The sequence below is a fragment of the Myripristis murdjan genome, chromosome 23 (assembly GCF_902150065.1).
Source record: "Myripristis murdjan chromosome 23, fMyrMur1.1, whole genome shotgun sequence".
NCBI classification, from domain to species: Eukaryota; Metazoa; Chordata; class Actinopteri; order Holocentriformes; family Holocentridae; genus Myripristis; species Myripristis murdjan.
This window is the reverse complement of record NC_044002.1, coordinates 8,984,889-9,011,326: the sequence shown is the minus strand read 5'-3', so window position 1 is coordinate 9,011,326 and position 26,438 is coordinate 8,984,889. Positions and strand designations below refer to the sequence as shown.

Genomic DNA, 26,438 nt, shown 5'->3' with positions numbered 1-26,438 from the left:
TTTTGTGTTTTTACCCTGAATGGAAAGAGAGAAAAAAAAAAAGGCTGAGGTCTCTCAGTTTCCATGAAGACCTGATCAGGAATAAATATGCTTGTGGACACTACAAATAATTGGATTCCAAAGTACGCTCCCCACATGTGCACGCCATGCTGCTAGACACAAAAACATCAAGCGGCTTCAAGCTGGGATCATTTATAGCGATCCAAAAAAACAGTGTGTAAACCTGGTGATAGTGTGTGTGTGTGTGTGTGTGTGTGTGTGTGTGTGCGCGCGCGTGCGTGCGTGTGTGAGGAAGGGCATCAAATCAATAGCGTGCACAAAGTCAATGTTGACTTTAAGTAAGTCGTAATGATTAAATGCAACAGGCTGACAACCCCTTTGTGCATTTGTGCATGTGCGCGAGAGTCTGCATGTCAGTGTGTGTGTTCATGTCAAAGTCTAAGTTCAGTGTGTGATCCTTGACGACAAAGGACTGAATTAACCAGTGGAGACCTAATGAACCTTGGGACACCTACAAACATATACATACACTCGCTTTGCTATTTAAAGCGCATTAATCTTCTCGTACGCATCGATCGCTCAGCCCCTCTCTGCAGCTGTGTTTTGCTGCCGTTAGCGGAGCGAGGAGTCCTATTTGCAGCCTATTCTCACATCTGACTTCCAAGAGACCTCTGGAGAGTTTCGGTTTTCTACGGCAGATTAGAAGCAAGAGTCTCAAAATAGGTCTGTCTCAGAGACCGCATGAGGGACACTACAGTTTTTATAAGTAGGACCCAGGGTGTAGGATAGACAGAGAGTGAGTGAGTCAGAGAGAGAGAGAGAGAGACTATTCTTGTCAGTAAAACCGAATTCAAAACTGACGCACACTACCTGTTTACCTGATACATCTTGCAGTCTGCTTGATTGAACTTCCTGTTTACTTCTTGCATATTTACAAACAGCTGATTACTTTATGCGTGTGACAGTGCTGCAAATTGCACCAAAGCGGTTTGAAGTCCTTGATTACTGTATGACAACAAGCCTGCCTTAAATAGCTGCAGAAATATGACCTTTTGACCCATTGTACAGTGCTTCAACATGATTGGCTCTTCTATTCCTGAGAGCTGTCACCTTCGACAAAATGTACAGGAAAACAACTATAAGTCATGTCTTCTGTTTGTTGAGCTAAATCTAAATTATAAAAGACACTAACTTATTATTGTGAAAATCTGATTATGCATCTTTACACTCAAACTGTGCATGTCCACACAGCTCGCTCAATTATGGCTTCACTTTCAAAAAGGACTATGAATCCATCTTTCATTCAATCATTTGTTCTCTTACACATCATTTCTCAGACAAAAATTGAGGGAATGTATTTCACCACTGTGCTCCAGCATTTTAAAAGTCACATTAATTAAAATTACAGGCCAAAGAAAGCAACATATTTGTTACTGACTGATTTAAATTAGACAATTAGATCAAATTAAACTTTAATGATCATGTGAGGAAACTGGGACGCTGTAGCAGTGAGTACTAACAGGATGTACAATAGAGTAGAGTATGGTAAAAATAAGACCAGAGCAAATGGGCTGGGATGTATAAACACTCAGACATTAAGCAGAAAAGTCTGAATGAAAATGTGCAAAAAGGGATGGATTGGATCAAAAATAGCTGCAGTAGCATCTCCAGCAGTAGAGCTTACTATGCAAGATTCGGGCAAATGAAAACAGTGGAGAGTTATATAAAAAAAGACTAAACAATATGGCAAAACTAAAATATCAAAATAAATGCAACATATAGACCTGCACAATCCATGCAATGTGCCGTAAGCCGTATGTGCGACACTGTCTTAGCATAGCTGTGACAGAAACAAGCAGCCTGCAGATATAATCTGTTCACTGTACAGATTAATACAGAGGTGCAGATTTGCAAGTGTTTGTTACCATTTGCATCATTTGTGGCAAACAACAGAGCTGACAGCTGCCTTGCTTTTGTATAAGATATCACTGCATTGCACTTGGCACTCTCCACATTGAAGGTGCTGAGGGAATAGCTCAGCCGCTGGTCAACATTACGTAAGTCGTAGTTCCATAGCATCAACACCGGCACCGGTGATGGATTGGGTTATAAATAGGCCTCTTTTTTACCCAACTGCCCACGCGGGTGGCTGACACCTACATACTTTGCCGTGGGGTGGAGATACGTTGTGTAAACGCTCAGTCGGTGTCGAAGAACCGTTCATGGTTTATAGTTTGAGATGCTGAGAGGAGGCAGAGAGGAGCAGAAGGAGAGAAAGATAGAGGGAGATGGGGAGAGGAAGGAAGGAAAGACCTTTTATGGTGTGCAGGGGGAAAAAAAGTCTTCCCTTCACTTTCTTGTCCTCACTTCCTTCTCCAACCCCCTCAATCTGACATTTCATTCTCTCCATTTTTCGTTTTTTCGTTCATCACCCCCTCCTCCTCTTGCAATGTTCGGCTCTCATTCTCTGTCTCACCCACTCTCTTTTTCACTGGCATCCTTTGAATTCTGTGACTCTTTGCCTTCTGTACCCACATGCATACATATATTCTGCCTCTCTCTCCCTCTCTCTCTCTCTCTCATTCTCCGTCTCTCTCTGTAAGCCACTTGTTACCGTGGCAACCCTACAACGGACCTTATAAAGTAAAGAGCGGGAGGGAGAGATGAGCGGAGAAGGAGAAGAAGAAGGGAAAAAAAAAACAGAGAACAATGAAATGAAAAAATAAATGGGTGCCAATCTATTCCTGGTGTTGGAGCTGCAGGCAAAGAGAGGGAGAGAGGGAGATAAGGAGGAGGGGTGAGAGAGAGAGAGAGAGAGGTACACATACTTGTAAGTCATTATACAGTATGTTTTATCTGTAATGTGCTAGGAGTGTGTCTATAATGCCCTTAAGCATGGTCAAAAGGCATTATTAGTTCATTGTAATTCCGTCATGTTTTTGTATTTAGATGCTATTACAATACTGTTTATGTAACAAGCATGCCAGTACAGCAGAGAGAAAATGAACTGAACTGATAAGGAGGAAGACGGAGAGAGGACAATGTCGCCTCTGGTGAAAACAGAGGCAGTGCGGTTGTGTCCATAACTCTGATTCTGTTGGAGAATTTCATCAAAACCGGAGACACCGCGACAAATAAAATGCTGATTAGGTGTGCTTCCAATAAATATCCATCTTAACAAGTCATTTAGCCTCATATTGGATCTTAACAACTTGGTTTTTTTTTTCATAACACATGAAAAAAATTGTCAGTGGGATGAAATAATCCCACTTGTTTCCAATGCAGTTCCACTTGTTTCAGGAATTTTTCTCCTAACAAGTATAAATCTGTTGAAACAAGGCAGAATAAGACAGACCAGCCCACTAGTATCAAGAAAATGACACTTGATTTTATAACAGTCTGGAAACAAGTTGATAAGAATTGGAAACAAGTGAGATCACCTACATTCCTTCCCACCGGCAGATTGTTTTTTTTTTTTCCACTTGAGACTGGGTGACTTGTTAAGAACACACACACACACACACACACACACACACACAAAAAAAAAACAACCCGAGTAATGAGAAGAGTCTGTCAACACCTGTCTGGTGCCGAGCAAGCTGTGGTTTACTGTAACATCAGCTATATTTCATGCTTTCAAGGTAATGATGGCCATATTTCAAGCTTTCACCCGAAGCATGCACTTTAATGTCATGTTTAAAGTGATGAAATGTTGTGATGTTTGCAAAAATGCCCATTAATTAACCAACAAATGGCCACACAACCATGACAAGCAGCTTTTATATGAGAGAAACTTTTTTTTACAGACATTTCCAAACATCCAAAGCCCCTTTTCAACTGTTGTGCAATGTAGCTGAACTACTCATCAAGCCAATCTGACATTAGACCAAAAAATATTCCACTTCAATCAAGCATAAACATTTTCCTGCAATACAGTGGAGAGGTGATTGAATTTTTATTTCCACTCAGAATTTTTAATTCCAGACATCATAATTGCCCCCCAAAATGCTTTTATGTAAGCCTGGCTAATGTGTTGCACGATGAGAGGTAAGAAGGGGAGGTTTGCAGAGCAGTGATCAATCTTGATCCACAGCCTTTGTCCCCATTCGTCCTCTACAGGTATCAGTCAGACATGCCTGCCAGGCCCGGGCCTCATTATGTGGGGTGAAGAGGGAACTAGTACACTCTTGTTACATAAACATCATGGCAAGGCTTCAGTGGGAATAGCACATGAAGATGTCTTATTCAAGTATGTGTGTGTGTGTGCGTGTGTGAGCGTATGTGTGTGTTTGCACCTGTGGATTGATAATGAAAAGAGAGTGTGTCTTTCGTTTGAGGTGCTGCGCAGTTAGAAAGCACAGAGATCAAAGTGTGGCCGATCCTCTGAACCGCTCCTGGATGAATAACCAAGATGCACACACACACACACACACACACACACACATAAAAAAAAAAAAAAGCCTCCCGCCCCGTTGACTTCCCCTCCTTCCCTCTTTTCCTCTTTCCTCTGTGTTTGGCAGCAGTGGGTGTGAACGACTGAACGGACAGACTGAATCCGGGTGAGAGGAGGGGAAGAGGACGCGTTCACAACCACATGACCAGCAAACTGATGCCAAGGCCGCCGCTTTGCCATGGAAAAAGGGAATCTCATTGCTATGGGAGCATGAGAGGTGGGTAAATAGGAAATGACACGAAGGAAATTAGGGTTAGGAGTGACACAAAGTAGATTAGAGGCTCCCAAAGTGGGTCCCGGGATGCCCAGGCGTCAACGAGGCACTGCTCGTCAGTGATCCCTCATGAAAGTCATTACTTCAGTCATAGCTTCCACTCTAATGAGTATTATTAGCCCAGATACAGTGTCAACAGTTACACTAGTCAACTGAATTAAATAATTCAGATATTTTCCTGAATAAAGGTAACTGGTGTACTTTTGACAATTCATGGCATCAACAGTCATGTGCGTGCCTGACCGCCTGCATGTGTTCATGTGTTTAAGACTCGACTGACCTGCCGATGAGAAAACATACCAGTCACTACATAGAATATTCCTTTTATAGGAGAAACTTTTACACTCAATGGGGGATACTTCATTAGATGAAACTAACAGCACATCATTTGGCCTGACAGTAAAAAGGACTCCCCACAGGACTCAGAATATGCCTTTTTCTGATCTCTCTGAGCTTTCTTTAAAGATATCCGGTGAAGTTTTCCCCTGAAACAGCTTGTTTGCATCCTATTTTCCACCGGAACAGACTAGAGCACTCACTGCCGAAGCAAAATCTACAGATTTCACCTCAAAAAAACCTTTGCAATGACCCTTTTTCAGACTTTTCTTAAAAAGGTGCTGTAGCCATTTTCTTGTTTTCCATCTTCTTTCAGGGTAAAAGCAAACTTTCTGTCCTTCACAGTTTTCAACTGGAAACTTGTGGCTGGCTGATGCTGCACTATAAACAGCCCCTTGCCTGGAGAATCCAATTTACTTAGCCACCAGGTCAAACCAATAAAAGAAAAGTGGGCATGCCTAATTCAATACTTAACAAGAAAACTCTCTTTGTGTGCCGGCTTGAACACCATGTGACACACGTTTCTTAGTGACATGTTTCTTATTTTCCTCAAAGAAACATCAGATATCTTTAAACAATGGATATCTTCAATCTAAAAATCCTTTGCTACAAAGGCTAAAGCTGAAAGACAACTAGATCGACTATTTCATAGCATGTTATACCACTTTAGACAGGAACAGTCCATTTCTAACCCAACAGCTCAAGTCTCCTCATAGCCTGATGCTTTTGTGCTGAAGCAGGAAGGAAATGGTCTGAAACAACCTGGAATAAACTGTGGTGCAAACTGTTTTTTAAATTGTATCTGCTAATCACAGATATCTACACTGGCTCTAACACTTTGCTGTGATTATCTAAACACTGATTCCTGGCACTTACCCTGCTGTAATGTGTGGGAAACACCTCCTACCTGCCACCTAAAGAAGGTAAAATAAAGCAGAAAGGCTGTTTCACCCACATCTGAGCCCTACCATGCAGAATGACATGGCTTTGATGTGTTGGACATGAAAAATTCTCTCTATGGGAGAACTGGTTTCACCTTGATCCTTTTCAGGTTCAGAGTCACACACACACTGTTGCAACCTGGACAGTCAAGTTGAAATATGTCCAATGTCAACCAGCTGAACAAGACATAGGCTGATACGGGACGGCACCCATCTAGACAGATTTAATCTACCAGAGAGTCACTTCACACAGATGACAAATGCCACAACCTGGCAGCCAGAATCAATCTGTTTCCCAGCTCATCCATCCATCCGTCCATCACTGCTCTCACATTATCAGTAGTTCAAGGTTTTCGATAAATGGTAAAAGAGACAAAAAAACAAAACAAAACAAAAGAGGCCAGCTAAAGGTAAAGTAAAAAAAAAAAAAAAAAAAACAAGAAGAAAAGACAAGCTTTAAGCTAAAAGTCCAGCCTTTAACAGCTCAATCCTACCACTTTTCATCAAAACTTAGAATCCCATCTGTAAAAAAAAATAAAAGCTAAGAGTTTTAGAAGTACAAGCTGACCCTGTAGACAGAAATGGTTCGATTACCATTCCCCAGAGCCACAGTATGCTCCCTCCTCTTTCCTCTGTCCCGCTCAGTACAATCCACTCGACCAGCTCTACAACATGCTGTTAGTCTATAAGGTGTTTGCCTTTTTGCAGTGGCGCTCCAGCATGACAGGAGTGGAAATATGATTTCCTGGGACCTGGGGCAAGAGAATTAAACTTTCATTTAGTTTCCAGGCTGAAAGAGTTTGAATAAAACCTGCACAGCGCAACAGGACAGAGTGAAAGAGACTTCCCTCGCCAGCAGGGAACAAGCCGGGCTGGGCAGCTTCATAACAGAGCACCAAACTGTAAACAAGTCAGCAAGACAGTTTTATATGATACACCAACAACAGAAATGTAATCTGACATAAAATTGTAATTATTTACCGACTAAAGTAATTAAATAGTGTTAGATAGTGTTGATTTCCTCCCTTTGACACTGTAACAGTGATTAACTAACTTGATCTTAAACTTCTACTAGAACGAGCCAAGCTGCATATCAGTGTGTGTTGCTAATGCAAAGCAGCGAGCAGACCCACGGGGACGACAACTTCCACTTAAAATGCAAACAAATGTGTCATGCCTGACAACAGGTAACGAGGCAATCCTCTCACTTTAGCTGTTTTGTTTGCTGTTGGTACTTTTACAAAAAAGGCTATAACCGGACATTGTAAAGGCAACTGAGAACTGAGTGTGAGAGGACATTAAGCTTTCCCTTCGTGATATTTGTTTTGTGTCCTGCTCTCCTCCTCTGGGAGGTCAGAGGTCACAGATCAGGCTAAGCTGCAGGACAGTGGACAGGGAGCTGGTAGAGATTCAGTGTTTTGCTCAAAGACACTTTGGCGCTGCAGGTGTGAGGAGTTTACCTGTGAGCTGACAGTCGTCGTTGGAGCCTGAAGAGTCTTCCTGGTTGGGGCTGAGAGGGGGGCTGGCAGGGGGGCTGGTGCTGAAGCTGGCGTAGCCCAGGGAGGAGCTCACCTCGCTGGGCTCGCAGCTGTGGTTGACCGGCCTCTGGACATCCAGGGACGATGACAGGGAGGTTCGCTGCTTGGGCTGAAAACAAGACAGAGGGAGGGGGAGGAGGAGGATGGTTAGGGATATAAAAATTCTTGCTCCGTTCTGGTCTGAGTTTTATTATTTTTATAGAGGCTGTTACTTTTTGGCACATTTACATAGACATTTTTACTAAGTACATTTTAATTTTATTCATGTTTTTGAAAGTTGAAGTGAGAAACAGTGAGAAGTCAACTTGAATTCACCCAGTCCTGTTTTTTCTGAGCTCTGACTTGTTTCAGTGGAGTTTTGCAGAGAGTCACTCACGCTTTTACTTCCTCACCACCCTTTGCATACGTCTCAGCCTGAGGTCCATTCATTGCCTCTAACTTATTCAACTCAAAACTTAATCATCGGCGAGCCTTTTCACTTCAGCTAAGAAATATGATCGCATCATCCCAAGCCTTGGCCTCTCTGTTGCCCGGCTACCTGTCAGATTTGGATTTTATCTGCAGATTTTGTGGATTACTTTCAAGGCAGAGCTGGATGTAGCCCCTGAACACGTCGTTGACCTTTAAACCACGTTTGAGTGCAGACTGAGATTCTCAAGCAGAGCTCTCTTAGGGCTGTCTCTCTCTCAGCATCAGGATGAACATTCAAGGGCAACAGCGCTTGTTCTCCTCGGGCAGGACTTTGGAAGGACCTGCCAGAGCAGATCAGACTAACGAAATGATGATTTGATTTGAATCACTGATTTGACTGTAATAATTATATCCCATTGTTACAAGTCCCATTATTGTTTTAATTCGTCCCTCATTAATCTGTAATCACTGCCATACACTGGTACTTCTTTGTTAACAAATGTACAGTTTATGTCTTAAATCCATATCTACTATCTGAATGTGTAACTTTGCTTTTGAAAAATGCTTCACAAATAAAACAAATAAACCTTTTTATATTAACTGTATCAACTGAAGGCTGATAAAAAGTTAAAAAAAAAAAAAAAAGATTAAAAAAAAAATTATAAATATTTTGACATCACAGAAATATATCATAGTGCATTTTTTGATTTACTTTCAAGATTTCTTGAACAGAAAGATGATATACCAGGTCACAGAATTTACAGTATGTCAAAAAATATAAATATATTGCCTCACTGCAGTGGAAAAATTCAAATGCCAGTGTTTTCTGTGTTGACACTTCACATCTCCTGCCTGAGGTGCACCAAAGCAACGTCAAACGAGGTGAGTCAAAATTCACATCCATTGCATTTGGGCTTTGCAGCACCTCTTTGAAAAATAGACCCTTAATCTCAGCAGGACTAACCCACTTAAAAAAAGGTTAAGTAAAATAAAAAAAAACCTCAGCCTCACACCAACAAAATTTCCACCATATAAACAGGTTTATCCTTGCTACTGATTTAGTGCTGCTAAATTCTGCAGCACAATCATGGGACCAGTAATAATAGCATATTAGTTGGTGTGTTTTTATACATATGCAGGTGTTTATATGTGGGAAGCCTTTGTCTTTGTGTGTGTGTGTGTGTGTGTGTGTGTGTGTACCTGCTGGTGTACATGTTCAGTTCTGCACAACTAGGTTTTAGTCTGTGAATATTCCATGAACGTCTTGTCACATATACCACATAATCTTAATTTTAGCATCACATTAATCTTTTTTTGAATTGTTTTATCACGACTTTATTCCTTTTTGAGTTTTAACCTCTTGCTCTTTTATTTATTGTAAAGCACTTTGAGTTGCTTTGTGCTGCATAAGTGAAACTGCTATCGCATAGCAAGAAAAAGAAGTGCTATAAATGCCTTTTCTATGATAACAAGTATAACCTTGTCCAGAGACTCTTCCTACTTACTATTACATATAAAAATAGGCAAACGGCAGTGTGTGTGTGTGTGTGTGTGTGTGTGTGTGTGTTTATATTCAACAATGATCAGATGCCTCTTCCATGATCTTACATAAGGATCCTCTCTCTCTCTCTTACATCACTCACATGTTCAGGTGTAAGCAGTTAAGAGTATTAATGATTCACAAATACACGCACATACATGTGTGCTCACACACACACACACACACACACACGCGCACACACAGATGTCAAAAAGTTTTATGCAATATAAGACTTGGAAAAGCCATTAAGAAAGAAAGAGAGAAAGAGAAAGCCAGGAAAACAGACAGAAAGCACAAAGGTGAGAGAGAGAGGGAGAGAGGGAGAGAGAGAGAGAGAGAGAGAGAGAGAGAGAGAGAGAGCGAGAGAGAGAACAACTGAAGCTGTAGACTGGCAGTCAGTAAACACATCTTACATAATCTTACATAATGAGGCATTTGCAGCATTCAACAACCTGCCGCTACACTTCTCAACAGCCTGAGCAGCCAACTCCCTGCTAGTGCCACTACATGTATCTGTGTGTGTGTGTGTGTGTGTGTGTGTGTGTGTGTGTGTGTGTGTGTGTGTGTCAACAGAGGATTTAGATAAGTGGATCGATACAATGGACCATGAAGGAGGCACAGCTTCCTCAAAATGTTGAGGGGCGGCGACCTTCATAAGACCTTCACCGGTTTCTGCAACACACTTAAGACTGGAGGAAAAAAAAAAAAAACCCTGAACGCTGAGAGTCAGAGAGAGAGGGGAGATGAAATGAAAAGAAATGAAAAGAGCAAAGGGGTGAAACCTATTTTCCCTGTATGGTGCACTCAAATTAAGCTTTGAGCACTCTTCACATCTGCTGGACTGGACTGAGATGAGGAGGAACATGCAAAAAGGAGGGCCGGGCAGAGCAGGCGCAGGTCGAGGAAAATGGAAAGAGAACAAAGGAAAACAACAAAAGAACAGCGAAAAGGAGGGCAAACAAAAAGCAACAGTCTCCTAATTACAACAATCTAACAAAACTAAACTGCATTCTTAATTAGGGTTGGAGGGAAACATCTTTTGTCACGGGTTATGTTTGTTTCTGACGCGTCACAATACGTTTCTCGTATTTTAGCCAGTTTTGTTATCTTTAGCCACCAAAACCACTTGGCAATGGTAGCGTAATGTAATATAATGTAACATAACAGAATATAATGTTTGCAAAAAACAAACTGCACTGTTGCTTGGTGCTGGACTCCAACTCGGGCAGCCTGGGTCAAAGTCAGATATTTGCCTGGTCCGCCACACCACCTGCCTCCAGGTGGAGATTTGACACTAAATGATAACAAAAGTTCTTGTGATATCTTACAAACAAACTTAATCTGTGACGAAATGCATTCCCTTCAAAAACGTAACTGAGAATGCAGATTATTTGTATGAGAACATGTTGTCAGGAGACACGGCCGACAAAAAGACAATGGAAGTAAAACTGGCAGGAAGGAAGGAGGGGAAGTACTTGTGATCAATTTATTCTAGAGAAGAGATAAAGTACAACTCTGATGAAAACCCCTATACTGCTGGGAATTTTGTGTGAAAAAAGAGAATGCTGAGGAAGTAAAGATTTCCTTCCTTTACCTCTCATCATTAACAAGAGGAAGGTGTCAACATTTCTGTAAAAATCACACTGACAAAAAAAGCTTGTACCTTACACGCCCATTTTTCTTGTTCCTGTGGATAACTGGGCAAACACTGACCATGTATTTAATGTCAGTCTGGTGTCAGTCCTTCAACATCAAATGTCCCTAACCCAAAACGTTCTGGGGCCACACTTCCTGGCTCTTGCTCTTGCTCTTGGAAGCAGGCTCTAGAGAGATCAGCTGTGACATGATGACCAGTTGGAAATGGAGACAGACAGGATGTTGTTTTCGCAGTTATAAGCCCAACAATCTCCTGCTAAAACGGTCTTTCAAAAATTTTACATTTGCACTAGCTCCCTCCTGCTCCTGCATTTATCCGAACAGAGATGTCCAGCACTACCCTCTCCAACAGAGAGAACTACTTTGGTTGCAGAGGCCGTTTTAGGGCCGATGAACTCAATCCAATGACAAAGAGGGACTGGTTGATCCAGTGGAAATGGGGATGAGGGTTCCTGCTTTCTGAAAAGGCTTTTTGTGCTGCTGCATTGGGAAAAAGGGTAAAAGAGCAAGGGCTCAAAAATCACTGATGTTCAACAATCATACAGGGAGAAATTCATGGTGGAATATGAAGAGACACCTTTCTCTCTGCCAGCTGTTGTCTCAACAGACCAGAATGCAATGCAGTGACAGCAGGAGATCTGCTTTTGTCATTCGAGCGCTGGCAGCGCGGCGCCAGCAGCCCACTGAGACCAGAGATGTTTTAGGGGCCAATACATCAGCCAGAGCAAGATCAGAGTGACAGACAGCCTGGAAAGCAAACAGGGAATAAGGTGATGCTGCATGGGACCAATAGGGAATCATGTGAGTGGGCAGGGAGGGCCATTATGCAAACTAGCTGCAGGTTTTCAGAAACATTTACTGCATTTACAATGGGCCAAGTTACAAACACCTAATGGGAAGGAAAGCTGTGTTCAAACAGAAGCACCAAAAAGCATGACTGTGTTACAAAGACTGGGAACATTTGATTGACATTTTGATTCATTCACTTCCTGAGCCTTCCTGTCTTTAACAGTCAATTCCTGACTATTAGGACAAGAACACACACACACACACACACACACACACACACACACACACACACACACACAAACTCATGCACAAACTCATGCACAAACACAAACGTATCATTCCTTGGTGACCCTGTTGCTTTATCCAATTAATCTTCCTGGAAAATGTGTGCAGGCATGTGTTGCAAGAACAGAATAGATAATAAACAGTGATTATCTATCTCTCTCTCTCACACACACACACACACACACACTCAGAATGAAGCATTATAACATGCAGTGTTTACTATGCTGTAGGCTTTAAAAACAACAGAGAGGAGACATGAAATAAATGAGATGAAACAGCAATCAGCCTAGAATGATGGGACCACTGTGGTGTGACTGTGCTGGCATTTCAAAGACAGACTTGGAGTGTGTTGCTGTCTGTGTGAGAGCATTACTCGCTTGTGCACGTTTCACAAGTTTCACTTTGCGAGCTATTGACTGTTTAATGGCAACTTCAGCTTCTTCTGTTAATCGTTTTAAGTCTCTATCTTCCATCATTTATCACTTCCTTGTCTCTCTATTTGACTTCACTTTCTCCCTGACAGACAGAGGTGTCAAGTCTCTGGACTCCCTGGTGCTTATTAGGGGCTGGCATGCATGCACATGCACATAAACATACACACACACACACACAATCACAGGCACACATGTACACACACAGCTCCGGTTGGGGCTTAGCGTTGACAATGCAAGTGGGCAGCAGACTAATGAACATGTCATGGCTGATCAGAAAGGGATTAATGAGTGCGCACAGACACACACACACACACACACACACACACACACACACACACACACACACACACACACACACACACACACACACACACACACACACACCCCTACATACATTCTCTACATATTTGTGACTGTACTAGAACAAAAAAAACAAAACAAAACAAAACAGTTTCCCACCTGCACGGCTCAGCATCCCTGAGGGAAAAAGTGAGGTTTAAAACTTCATTAACATGCCTGTGTGTATACTCTGTGTGTGTGTGTGTGTGTGCGTGTGTGTGTGTGTGTGTGTGTGTAAGTGCGCACGTTGATAAATGACACACCTATTTGCTAAAAACGCTAATTCCTCACCTGAGGTTGGGTGAGATATGAATTTGCACTTTGTGTTTGCTTGCACACATTCACACACACTCATTTTGTGTGTGAGACTGAGGAAGTGAGAGCTAACTTATGAATAACATAAAACTTAATTATCATGTAATTATTATAATTACCAGATCAGGTAGGGCTGGGGGTCGGTGGGGTGTAGGGGTGGGGTGCGGTATTGATAAATGAAAGTGGTACGGCGGCAGAATTTTCGATGCCAACTCCGACTTGCAACGCTGAAACACAACATAATGTATGTCAATGGCACCAAAATGGGGGATTATGAATTCAAATGGTGGCATTTCCATTATGGCCCTTCCCGGGCTGACTAATGCAGCAATTTAGCATTGGACGGGACGGAGGGTAATTATCATAATGGTTCTAGTTTATTCTCCTGTTGACAGTGGCTCAGAGTTAACGATCCTGCTGCAATGCATGCCTTTTGTAGGCACTTTCTTCATTTCTCCTCCAATCTCTGTCCCTCTGTCTCTGCAAACACACCAACTCAGACGCCACAAGGCAGAGAAAAAAGAGCCGACAGCACATCAACACACAGAGAGGGAGGGGGACAACAGGCAGGAAAATAAAAGGCATAAACATCTACTCTCTCTTTCCCACATCCAAAACCAACTTGACACTCCATCAGTTATTACTCTATTAGTCGACTATCACACTTGTTTGCATTCCCACTCTCGTCTGATAGATTTTGGCTCAGCGCCTCTCTGCTATTCTCTTTTCGTTCGCTCCACTGAATTCTCTTGATGATCAAGTGTCCTCTTTCTGATTCGCCTCCAACAGCACGGGCAGCACGCCTCCCTCTGTGTAACGTTAAAGTACAGAGCAGCAAGCTTCCAGCTATGATGAGGCACGAGCTGGCCAGGGTTAGAGAAAGCAAATTGATCTTTTTTTTTTCCTTCATTGTGCTCTCTCTCTCTCTCTCCCTCACTCTCGCTCTCCGTCTCCCTCCCTCTCTCTCCCTCTCTCTCCCTCTCTCTCTCTCTGCGACATGCTACCTGGCCAAACAAAATAGCAGTAATAATTGTGTATTGACTGACTACCTGCGTGTGTGTTAATTCTCTCAGCACAGACCCAGTAACAATTCACACACACATAAATACAAACAGATCAGACACAGTTTGCTGGAAGATTGAGTGAAAGCGGCGCCTCTGTCACACAGGGGTCATCGAGCATCTGTTTGTGCATTCAGTGCAAACACAGCCTCAGTAGCTACCTGCCTGATCAATATGAACAGATTAATGAGCTCTAAACACTGAAGCAGTGCTCTGAGCCTGACCGTGCATTTATGTGTGTTTTAGCAAAGCTGTAATGTGTAGCATTAATATTCAAATGTAAAGTTAATTATTATACTTTGTCATAACTAACAAGTAATTTAGTCTTGTATGCAGGGTTAAATCTTGCTCTTTTGCAAACAAGGTAAAAAACAAAAATCTGCCAGTGGGATGAGATAATCCCACTTGCTTCCAAAGCAGTTTCACTTGTGTGATGAATTTTTCGGGGAACAAGTAAAAGCATGATGAAACAAGACAGAATTAGGCAGATCAGCCCAGGAGTATCAAGAAAATGACACTTGATTTGAGAAAATTCTCAGGCTGAATGGCATCGGAAACAAGAGGGATTATCTCATTCCACGGTCACATTTCTTTTTACCGTCTTTGAAGAAAAACAGTTCAACACTGAAGATGTGATGAAAATGTAAAAGATTTTTTTCCAGTGCTCTGCTACTTCTCACAACCTCTTCACTGCCTGTTTTTGAACCACTAGCTTTTGAAGTGCAAATCTTGTTTTTATGAAGAAAATAATTTTACAAAAAGAAAAATCCTCCTCAGTGTTAATTTAACTGTAAAAACTAACCTCTTGCTTTGTGAGTCATCGAACAACAAGTGATCACTAAGTCAAATTTGCTCTGAGAACTTGAATTAAACTTAACAAAGTCACCCTCTTTGCATGTACACATTATTACTTGAGTTGCAACTCAGATGGAAACTTGAAAACGTCTCACATCACTTGTCCTCTTGTGTCATGTAGTTTAGCTCACTTTTATCCAAATTTTCACTGCTTCCTGAAATCTACTTTTCAGATGTAATTTCCTGGGGGAAAAGGTTTTATATAATTTTGGTCAACATAGTGATCAGCATTGGAAGCAATGCATTACTGTAATTTCACTGGTTCAATGGTGATTAGAAATGTATTTACTTTTTCAGATTAAATAAAATTAGAATTACTGGAATTTAAATGGGCTTGTTACTACTTTAGAGCGGCATAGAGCGAATCAATCGGTCAGCATCAGACTAGTTAGGCTGGTAGTTCAGGCAATGTGAGCTTTCTGTCCTGGAGATATGGACATTATTTTTCCCTCCTCAAGATCAAGGACGAAACTACAGTGGTGAGTGGTGGTCTATGTGCAGGTTTGAGAACTTTATCCACATCAAAGAACAGTAATTCTAATCTTCTGAAGCACCTAGTTTTCCTGATACCAAGACTGAATTGTCAATTTGTCACACTCTATTTCCATCTTTACACCTCAGACTCGCTCAAAGTGAACGTGTGATTCACAGGTCTGGAACCAGGCTAGCGCCTAATAAAACAACACACCTCTCTGCCTGTGCTGACCAAAGACGAGCCGCTCCATCCAAACAGCCCAGGCTTGATCTTCAACCCAAGAATTTGTCTGCACCATCTGCAGGCCAGGCAGAGCTAAACAGGCTGACAGACAGTCATGCAACGCGCAACCTGCATCGACAGCTGAGTCTGTTGCCTTCAGACAACTAACAACTTCAGACGAGCAAAAAAACAGTGCCAAATAGCCTGTGTGCACGAATAAGAGAACTGAGGTAGACATTCAAAAGACATTTAAAATGCAATAGTTACTTTCCTTAGTAACTACTTGCTTTTATAGTAAGTAGTAAGTACTTCAGTTACTTTTGAGAGAACTAGTGACTAAATAATTACTAATTGTTAGTAACTTGCAGCAGATTGATGGCGGTGATGTTGAAATGTGAGATGGAACACCTTTACGTTGTGCGTTGGTAAAAGAAAGCTATCTGTTCCACAGGGAACACACACTGAACCGTGACACAGTTTGGCTGAGGGAGGCCTGACTGGGCATGATGTTGTTTCTCAGCAACACCCAGTGACACATTCACACAGGGACACACATTCACACCAGAATGTGCCACTAATTTTCTAACTAATTTTCATCCTTATTTTAGTGTTTTCACTCAATTTTACCCTGCTCACCTTGCTTTTTCCTCAATGACACTTCCTTTGTCTAATATTCTACGCATTTAAGGTACCATAAAGGTACCTGTTACTGAGGGAAAAGCTTAATCAGTTTGGGCAGTAAACAGGACGGTGCATCGGTCAGGATACAGGAGTGAAGATGAGGAGACGTCATTTCTCCTCTGAACTGTGCTGTGTTCCAGCTGTTTTTCAGCAGCATAGCTAAACGCTCAGTCTGTAATAACAAATAAATCACTATTATGCACTGGAGTCTTGACCACAACAGGGCATAAACTACTGTGAAGAAAGCATGAAATGTCTAAATATGTTGTGTACAGTACCCAATCAAACCACATCAACATAACATAAACATAAGTATATCAATAAACATTACAAGGTCCATTTTTAACCCTAACCTAGAATTACAGATAAAAAAGAATATTGCTCTTCAGAGAAATCTATGCCTGACCAGGTTACCATGACGATAGCGCTGCCCTCTGAGTGCTAGAAAATGACATCCACACAACGGACATTTCCTCCCCAAATGGGCACCCTATCATTTTAATTATTAACAGCATTACCTGTGCTACTTCAGCTTAAACACAGGCAGCTCACAATAGCAAACTTAATACTCTCTCCAGTCGACCACAGCATGAGCATCGTGACGGGACCGGGAAGATTTCTCATCACGCTGGGTACACGTAAATGGACAATTAAATTACGAGCTATAAACATTACACAACACAAGCAACAGGCACTTACTTTCTGTCACCGACTCAATACCTGGAATGTAACACACTGGAACACACAGGAAGATGTAAGGAAAGTGCAGGACATTAATCGCCACAGGCAAGTAAATCTAAACTACAGCCTGTTGTGGTGCACGTTGAACACATACATGGTCTCCTATAAGCCTTTTACTGAGGAGGCCTTCAGTACCTGGGTGGTGTGGAGAACACTGAAGTCCTGGGCAGAGGCTGAGGCTGCTCTGTGTTGTTGTGGTGGTGGTGGTAGGGTATGCAAAAGCCCCACCATGTCATGACGCTGCTATATCACTGATATCGTGATATCAGCAATATAGCGACAAATTTATACCGGTATTATTATGAACGATATGATATGGCACAGCCGTACCACTGAGCAGCTCCACTGTAGCAGCAGACCTTCTTCACAGCAGGCGTTTGGACAAGAACTAGCAGGTAAACACAGATGTTACTAATCACATTAATTAAGGTTCCAATCCATTTAAGTGCAGCAGACAGCAGGACCCTGGCTCTGTTAGCCACAACCCTAATTAATGTCATTAGAAACACCTGCGTTTACCTGCTACTTCATGTCTAAGTGAAATGAACCTGTAAGTGCCTTGCTCAGGGGCACTCTAACAGCAGTGACTGGAGGAGATGGGTGTTACTCATTCTCTTTCCACGGCCATGTTTTCTCATGGGGATTGGGACGGGCCGCCCTCCAAACACCCGCCATCTTCTCTGTGTGACAGCCGTGCTGCATTCAGGTAATCTCTCATCTCTGTGTGCGAGTGTGTTCCTTAATAATCTCCTCCATATCTGTCATCTCCATACACAAACCGAGACAAGTGAGCTGGCCTTATCTGCACTTCAGCGTGAGTGTGTGTGTGGCGGGGTGTTTGCTATCTCCCCTCTCAGTTTGTCATTGTGCACATCCTTTAATGCGCTCAGTGTGATTCTTACTTGCATGTGTGTGTGAAGGTATGTGTGTGTGTGTGTGTGTGTGCGTCTTTCTGTATCTGGTCCAGCTATGCCACACCGTCACACTTGGGAGGAAAAACAACACACAGACAAGCTGTTCCCTATTACTGGGCCACACACACCAACACACACACTCACACACACACACCATGTAAAACGTACACACATATGTGAAAGGATTAATGTCCACGAATAAATGCGTGATAAGACACGGACACAAACGGACAGTACACACCAAGGGCACACACATCGCACAATGTCAGATAAGTGAGCGAGTAAGTGTGTGCATGTGTGTGTGTTTGCCTGTGTGTGTGTGTGTGTGTGTGTGTGTGTGCACTCAGGCATGTCTTCTGTGACCATGTGACTCTCAGAGATACCAGCTTTAGCCCTTGTGAACAAAAACACGAGTTCTGTCATGTGTTCACCATAGCCAAGAATCTCTCCTAGGCATAAGGGTGGTTCTAATTTAGTGATAAAACACACACGCACACACACACACACACACACACACACACACACACACACACACACACACACACACACACACACACACAGAGGCAGTAAAGTAGGACACTGAGCCAGCGGGTGCTAAACTGATAACCCCATGATACAGTTGGCTTACACACAGACTATCTCTGTCCTCCTCGCTTGCATCTCTCTGTATTCTTTCATCATCTAGATTATTCTCTCCATTCTCACTCTGTGCTTCTCTTGTCCCATCTGCCTGCGCACACGATCAAGAGCTTGTGCAGATCTAACAGGTCCACATGACAGTTTGGACAAGGCGCAAGGGATAAAGAAAAGAAGAAGAATACAAAAAAAAGATCCAAACACTCAAGTCCATGGATTTCAGTCAACTTAACGCCTGTGATCTTTCCACGCTTTTACAAAGTGATCATATGCCCTCTTTTTTCTTGTTTTTTTTTTTTTTCTTAGATCAGCCACTGGTTTGTGGTCAATACCGCTGTGAGGCTAGCAGAGAACAAGCGTAAGAAGTTCTTTTAAAAACGGTTTACACAGAAGAATTGACTTAAAACAGCAACAGCACTGGAGTGGCCGAGCCGCAAAGGAAGAGGAGTTTACAGACTGCAACACGAGTCCATCATCATGTTATTGACTCCCATATTGAGTCTTCAAGAGTTGTATTTTTGAAGCAATTTTTCAAAACAAAATTGTGCCGATTGTGCGAAGATAATTCCACTTCCTCCGAGGCGAGTTTCACTTGTTTCACCACCCAACATTTGATGAGATATTGACCCAAAGATACTCAGCTGTGATTTTTTTAGTTGTTAGGTATGATTTATTAAACAATTATGCAACTGTTTATAAGTTGGAGACACGGCATTGAACCCTCTGTGCAAAATGGTTAAATTTAATTCCTCATTTCTTTCAATCATCCCTGGAAGCCTCTCAGTGACTCTGGGGAGCCACAAACCACTGCGCTCGTATGTTGATGAATGGAGTGAAAACAGGCAGGACCAAGTCTTTACACTTCCACTGCCACGTCCATCCTGCACCCGCTGCATTAAAAGCCCAATCCATCGTGACTCGAGAGTGTGCTTGTTTGAGTGTGTGCATCAGCAGGAGTACACTGCATACAGTGTGTACTGATGAAATAGCCAGCGGGAGCACTAAAATGAAATAAAATGAATTCTGGAGAATTAATTAGGCACGATAAAATTGAACTCTCGTGCTCCTTGATTATGTGCGTTTCAAGCCGAGAGGAGGCCCGCAGGGCACCGTACGTGGTCTCTCCACCCACATTAGTTAACACACCAAAGACAGGCTGATGATGAGGGGTGATGATGGGAGAGGAGGCCAGTGAAGCCAGTGAGGGAGGTAAATTAAGAGAAGAGGGGAGTGGGGAGGACAAGGAAAGGATGTTCAGAGAGCTCAGATGAGAGGACGGGTGGAGAGCATGTGAGGTGAAACGATAGAGAGACGTGATGAAGAGAGCATGCAAGGATAAAAACAACTGAAAGAAGGAAGTGTAAATGAGATGAATGGAGAAGATGAGGCACAGAAGAAAGAGAGGGAGACAAGTAGAGGCAATGAGAGCAGAAGGGATGGAGGTGATAAAAATAAAGTAATGAAGCTCTACTTAATGCTGTTTATGTTCAGAGGATGTAGCTGTGCACCGGTACATTGTTCTCACAACCCATTTTACTCTCGTATCCAGGCTGAAGTCTAAGTTTTATTACTAAAAGTGAAAGGTTTTGCCAGTGAGTTGGGATAAGTCCCCTTCCGTGTGGTTTCAGCTGTTTGTCGTCTCTGTAAACAAGTGTCGATGTTTTGAAACAAACAGATTAAAGCAGATTCCATTCCACTCGTATCAAGAAAAAAGCTGAGAACACGTTGATTTGTGATTGAAATGATCCACTCGCCAGTGCCAGATTTGTTCACCTGCTTTAAGAAAAGTAATATTTTATAATTCAGAAGTAGACTAAACAGCTAGCAAAGTGGGGTATTTTTCTTGTAGTGCTGCCAGTGGAGCCTGAGATAATTTTGCACATCTTGCGTCAGCTGAGAAAACAACTACCTTTAATTATCATGGTGTTAAATGTTCGCACTGCACCGGTGTGTCTGATGCTATCATCCCAATAAGAGAGAGCTGAATTAATCTCGACTCAGTAATTAGGGTGAATTATTGTTGCATTTCCATTGTGGAATGCTGATTTGCAATTATTCATGATCAACATCATCCTATTTATCAGTTTTGATGTTGTACATGTCATTCGACAATGTAACAGAGACAAAGACAGTGTGTGTGTGTGTGTGTGTGTGTGTGTGTGTGTGTGTGTGTGTGTGTGTGTGTGTGTTTCAGATGTACTATACACAACAAGGGTAGACCGAAATGCATAATGCAAGTGCTCTGAGTCAAGAGATCACACTAAAGATCACACTATGGGTCCTAAAGTCAAATGTCTACCTCATTAAATTCTAGTTTCCCACATTTTGCCTTCACTGAGCAAACTTCACAAGAGTAGAAGGTGGATATTACCTTGAAATGCAGTCAGGAATTCTTTAATTATAGTTAGCATGCTTGAGCATCCCGATAAAGTGGTAAACAACATCTGAAGGCCTTGTTCAGACTTTGTTTGGGATACCTGGACTGAATCCAGATTAACTTTAGAAAGTATGGACAGTGAAAAAAAACGTGAATTGGACAACAGGCTTGACAGCACTACTGTTTGGAGGGCGAGAGGATGGATCTCCATCTCTCACTTCCATGTTGGAAAAGCTGCGTCAGTGTACATAGTTACACCTGCAGCGTTACAACAGCAGTGCATGCAGACAGGTGGTGATGTGAGGACACACAAATCTGAACTGATCGCTTGCACATAACAGAGTGGGCTGTCTGTCTCAAAGATCTGATCTGAGAAAAATCTGTTTTGCCTGCAGTCTGAACAAAGCCACAGTGACAGCTGCCTCAATGCACAACAAGTGAGGAAACTCTAGGAGACAAGGAGGTAAATATTGGACTTTTGGACCTACAGTGCAATGGCTGGGCTTCAAATGGATTCATTTGGAGTAACCTAATTTAAGGTAATTTTGGCTCCATCTGGAACATTCTCCAATCACTCCAGTTGTTTTGGAAATGAAGCTAGCCTACTGTGCTGTACTGTGCTTCGTAGTAACAGTGTGGTTGTTGTGGCAATAGTAGCAGTAGTAGCAATACTACTTTTAACAATACTAGTAGTAGTAACAGTAGCAATATTCACAGGCGTGGTAGTTGTAGCAATATTTCAAGCAGCCGTGGTATTCTGGGTTTCAGTGGAGAGTTTTGGCAATCCATTCTCTAAAATCTGCCTCAGAGGCTTTGCCTCCGAGCCACCAAGAATAAAAGTGTTGAAGAAATACTAAACACCTGGAAATACTTGGGATTTCTTGGGCAGTCCAATTTAAATTTATTTCAATTCAATATTCAATTTAAAAGTCTAAAATGGTGCTTTTTGCCAGCTTCAGTCAATCCCTCATGGTTTTAGCATGGTTTTGCTCTTTTCAGTATCAAAGATTTTCCAACTTTTCTATGTAGAAATATAAAGCCCTGAAACAAGGTCAAAGGAGAGTTACTCAAGGTTAAATTAGGCTTTACTCTATAGTCATCCCACAGAATCATTCATTGTAATGTGTGTTAGTGTGTGTGTGTGTGTGTGTGTGTGTGTGTGTGTGTGTGTGTGTGTGTGTGTGTGACTGAGAGGAAAAGAAATAACAAGAAAGAGAGACAGAACAAGGGGAGGCAGATAGATAGGACGGGGAATGTGTGTGTGTGTGTGTGTGTGTGTGTGTGTGTGTGTGTCAGAGTGACAGAGGAACTGTGATAGGTAGAAAGAGAGAAATAGAGATGTTTACCATGGTGTGTGTGTGTGTGTGTGTGTGTGTGTGTGTGGGTGCAAACGTTCCAGCTACTTGTGGGAGGATACTCTGTGATGTTCAATAATGCATCAGGTGTCTCTGCAACGCATTCATTTATGTGTGTGTGTGTGTGTGTGTGTGCGTGTGTGTGTGCGTGTGTGTGTGTGCTCGTGTGTGTGTGTTCACCTGTGGGCGGATGACTCTCTCGATGTTCTTCAGGGCCGTATCAGGGGAGGGGGGCGAGCAGTCTGGAGTGGGGCCCGTTGAGCTGTTGCCATGGTTACCGAGCTCCCCCTCACTCACCGTTACATGGGGCGAGTGACCTTGGAGAGAGAGAGAGAGAGAGAGAGAGAGAGAGAAGGGGAGAGAAGAGGAGGGGGATTTTTTTACTTACTGTATTGGCTTTTCTGTTACACTCATGCAGAGAATTCTTTTTTTCTTCTTCTTCAAACAACTGAACAACTCTTAGTCGATCTCAACTGTTGCCAATGCAAATGAGCTCGTTACAAGACGTTCCAGCAATTAAATGCAATTTCCTTGACACCAATGGAGTGATCTGCCTTATTCTTCCTCTCAAAATACCGTCTGAAAAAGTTTCAAGATTACAAAATAACTTGTTAAGATGGCTATTTACTGCAGCACAGTTGATTTTAGATGAACACTGCGATCCTTATTCGTTAATTTCTCATTAATGTTTCCTAATAAATCCTTGTCAGTCATACAGGTGAAGTAGAGCAGACTCATTAAAAAGTGACTTTATGGCTGATAAGCAACTTTGGGGTGAACTCAGGCATGGAAAACAAGGTTCAAGTCAACATGAGCAGTGGGAACCTTGAATGTCGCACTGTGAATTTCCACTTACAGTCCATAAACAATAACATACTTGATGCAGCATGAGAGAGAAGTGAAGAGAGTGCATTTCTTAAATTGACAAGCCTTGGCAACGACTACAGCAGGAAAATATGACGGCTGCCCTGCACAGTTTGCAGTCTGCCTCACTAACTGATGCACACACACACACACACACACACACGTGTACACACATGCACACACACACACATTCACAAGCCTGAGTGCAGACTCAAGTGTCAAGGCTGATTTCCCCAACGTGTGATCATTTAGGAGAGGGGAGGAATAAACACAAGAAGAAGAAAAGCGGGGAAGAAAGAGATGCAAGCGCTGCAGTGGGCCTGAATTCAATTTCGGAGGGAAAAAAAAAATCATCTGTCTCAATCAACTACTTGAGACACAGATTTACGCACACTTCCCAAAATACTTCATGTCAGTAAAGCTGACACACACACACACACACATATATACCGCTGCCACCTGCCTGCATGGATCCCATCAGATGCCAAAATATTGTCCAATTACACTGTGATATTCTCTCTCTCTCTCTCTCACACACACACACACACACACACACACACACACACACACACACACACACACACACACACACACACACACACACACACACACACACACACACACACACACACACAGGCTCTTACCACCTTCTACAGTGATGGGCGACTAATATGGCCTGTGCAGGATACAGTAAATTGCTACATGGTGGGGCGTGGGGATGATGTTTTTTTGATTTAGTCCAATAAAACATAAAAACTACTTCTTAGTTCAGAGTCATGAAGAAGGAGACATTTCATGCTGTAAAACTTCAGCCACAGTTTACAGCACTTGAGAAATTTATTTTCTACCAAGTATGCCAGATTTCTCTCAACCAGCATAATTAGACAAAGGAAGTAAGGCTTGGATAACTGTGGAAATTTTACTTTTCCTATTAAGTTCAGCTGTGAATTTTCACAACTCCCACAAACTGTCTTCTATTGAGAAAGAACGAGACGTCATCGCCACATGGAAACACAGTAGAGGTCCAACAAGAGGAAGCAAATTAGTATTTTAGTGTGTGTGTGTGTGTGTGTGTGCGTGCGCGTGTCTCATCTTTAATGCTTTCGATGAAACTAAGTGCATATTAAGCAGACAGTAAAGAGAAGAGGCTGGCACAAGACAAAGCCACACCATGTGTCAATGTGGCAAAATGGGGGGCTGTTGATTAAAAAAAAAAAAAAGGATAATGAGACAGATTCCTGTAATTTTACAAGCTGGGAACGCGACTTCATTCACATGACATACAGTAGATGCATTATCTGCAGCTGGTATCTATGATCAGAGTCTGAACTCAGTCTGCAACAGTTCAGATTTAAGACTTTTAAAGTCTCCCTCTGGCCATTTATTCAGCCCCTAAAAAAATCATCTCTCTTCATCAATATTACATGTTTAGAGGTTTTTTTTCCATGGAAAAACATCTCTTAGTGCCTCAAAAAGGCTTAAATGTAACTCTAAATCTTGCCCTCATTAAGTATGTGTGGACCTATGAATATGCAAATAGTCCCAGCCCAGCACCTGCCTGCTGGCACACCGGCTCATAACTTGTATCGTATTTGATAATGTAAGCACATTTTTAAAAAAAAATCATTATTATTTTTTTTTTTTTAGTAAATCTCTTAGTTACACTGATTTTGTTCAGTGAAGCAGCCATTTTGAGTTGGTTTTGCTTTTATTTTGGATTTGTAACGTAGCAAATCTAGCTGTCTCATTTTTTAGGGGTGTGACACTACTTGTCCTTCCTTTTCTTTGTGGTCTGTGCTCTATTTCTATTGACACGTGGGGGTCTGCGTAAATCTGCACTTCTGTGGTAGTAAAATCATCAAATCTTTTCAGTGAGAAGACCTCAGCTTTTGGTTAATCTCCTCCTCTGAGCAAATTTGCCTGATGTGAGATTGGAGAACTGATTTCCAGTGGCTGAGGATGAAAAGGAAGAGCTGCAGGTCCTGCATGTTCTCGCCGCTCAAAGCAACTCAGAAAAGGAGGCAGTGGGTTTGTCACGGTTCTGATTCGCTGCAGTCCAATTCTGAGTAATCACTGACTCTAGCCAGGCTCGACTGACATGGCGTTGTTCACAACTCCACTAATGACTTTGTTCGATCATCTGTTCACGAGTCGCTGGTGGGCCATTGCATCCGATTTGCTAAAAAGACGAGTAGAAAATGAATGAATTGCTAAAATGCGTCACGGTTCTGATTCAGTCCTGCTGGTGTCAGGGCTGGTGGAAGATCTGCCACCTCTCATTTCACCTCCTGCTTTTCCTCTCCTTTATCGAGGAACCATCTATGATTTGATTTGTATAGCAAATATTTATTCATCTGTTGAATAAACCGTCTGGCATTTTAACATCAATAAATCATTTCCAAAATAATATTGGGATATTGATATAATTACTGTAAACAAACAAGGCAGCCTCAAACAGCCTGAACACTATAATTTTCATTGTGTGTCACCTGGATGAATTTGGCAGAAAATCTGCTGGATTGCTTTGTGGCACAAAACATGAGGAGGGCTCTGCTCTTCCAGCCCAAAGAGAAACAAACCTCTCAGAGTTTCAGATGATGGAAGGAGTCAAAAGAAAAATGTTTTGCAACATCTTCAGCCAGGCAAAAGAGAAAACACATGCATGCAGCGTGACACCAGTGGGGAAGGCCAAGCAGTATGGGAAATGTGGTCATGATTTTGAAAAGCACTCACAGTACTAGTGGCATGACAAATCATCTCAAAAATTGTTTCTTTTTTTATACTGAGTTGTTCAGAGACGCCACAAACAGCACATTTAAATAGTCACCGGTAACAATACAGTCTCATTCTTTGGTTATTAAATGACGCTTCAGCACAAGAGCATCATTTAATAACAAAAAATGAGCCCAAACAGTAGCCAATTAAAGCATAATGCGGCAGTAATCC

At 42.2% G+C, this 26,438-nt stretch overlaps 1 protein-coding gene across 8 annotated transcripts in view; it reads right to left on the bottom strand.

Annotated features, from left to right (window-relative positions):
- The window catches only part of anks1b (ankyrin repeat and sterile alpha motif domain containing 1B), a 235,720-nt gene that overhangs the window by 79,345 nt on the left and 129,937 nt on the right, over positions 1 to 26,438 (bottom strand). For 6 of the 8 annotated variants that reach the window (XM_030045592.1, XM_030045583.1, XM_030045584.1 and 3 more), the window contains 2 exons: positions 22,809 to 22,945; positions 7,465 to 7,651 (listed from right to left, as the gene is read on the bottom strand). In XM_030045592.1, the coding sequence (XP_029901452.1) occupies positions 7,465 to 7,651; positions 22,809 to 22,945 (324 nt within the window). Of the gene's footprint in view, positions 1 to 6,598; positions 6,720 to 7,464; positions 7,652 to 17,481; positions 17,612 to 22,808; positions 22,946 to 26,438 lie in introns of those variants that run through there. The other 2 variants (XM_030045588.1, XM_030045589.1) reach the window with 2 other exon arrangements.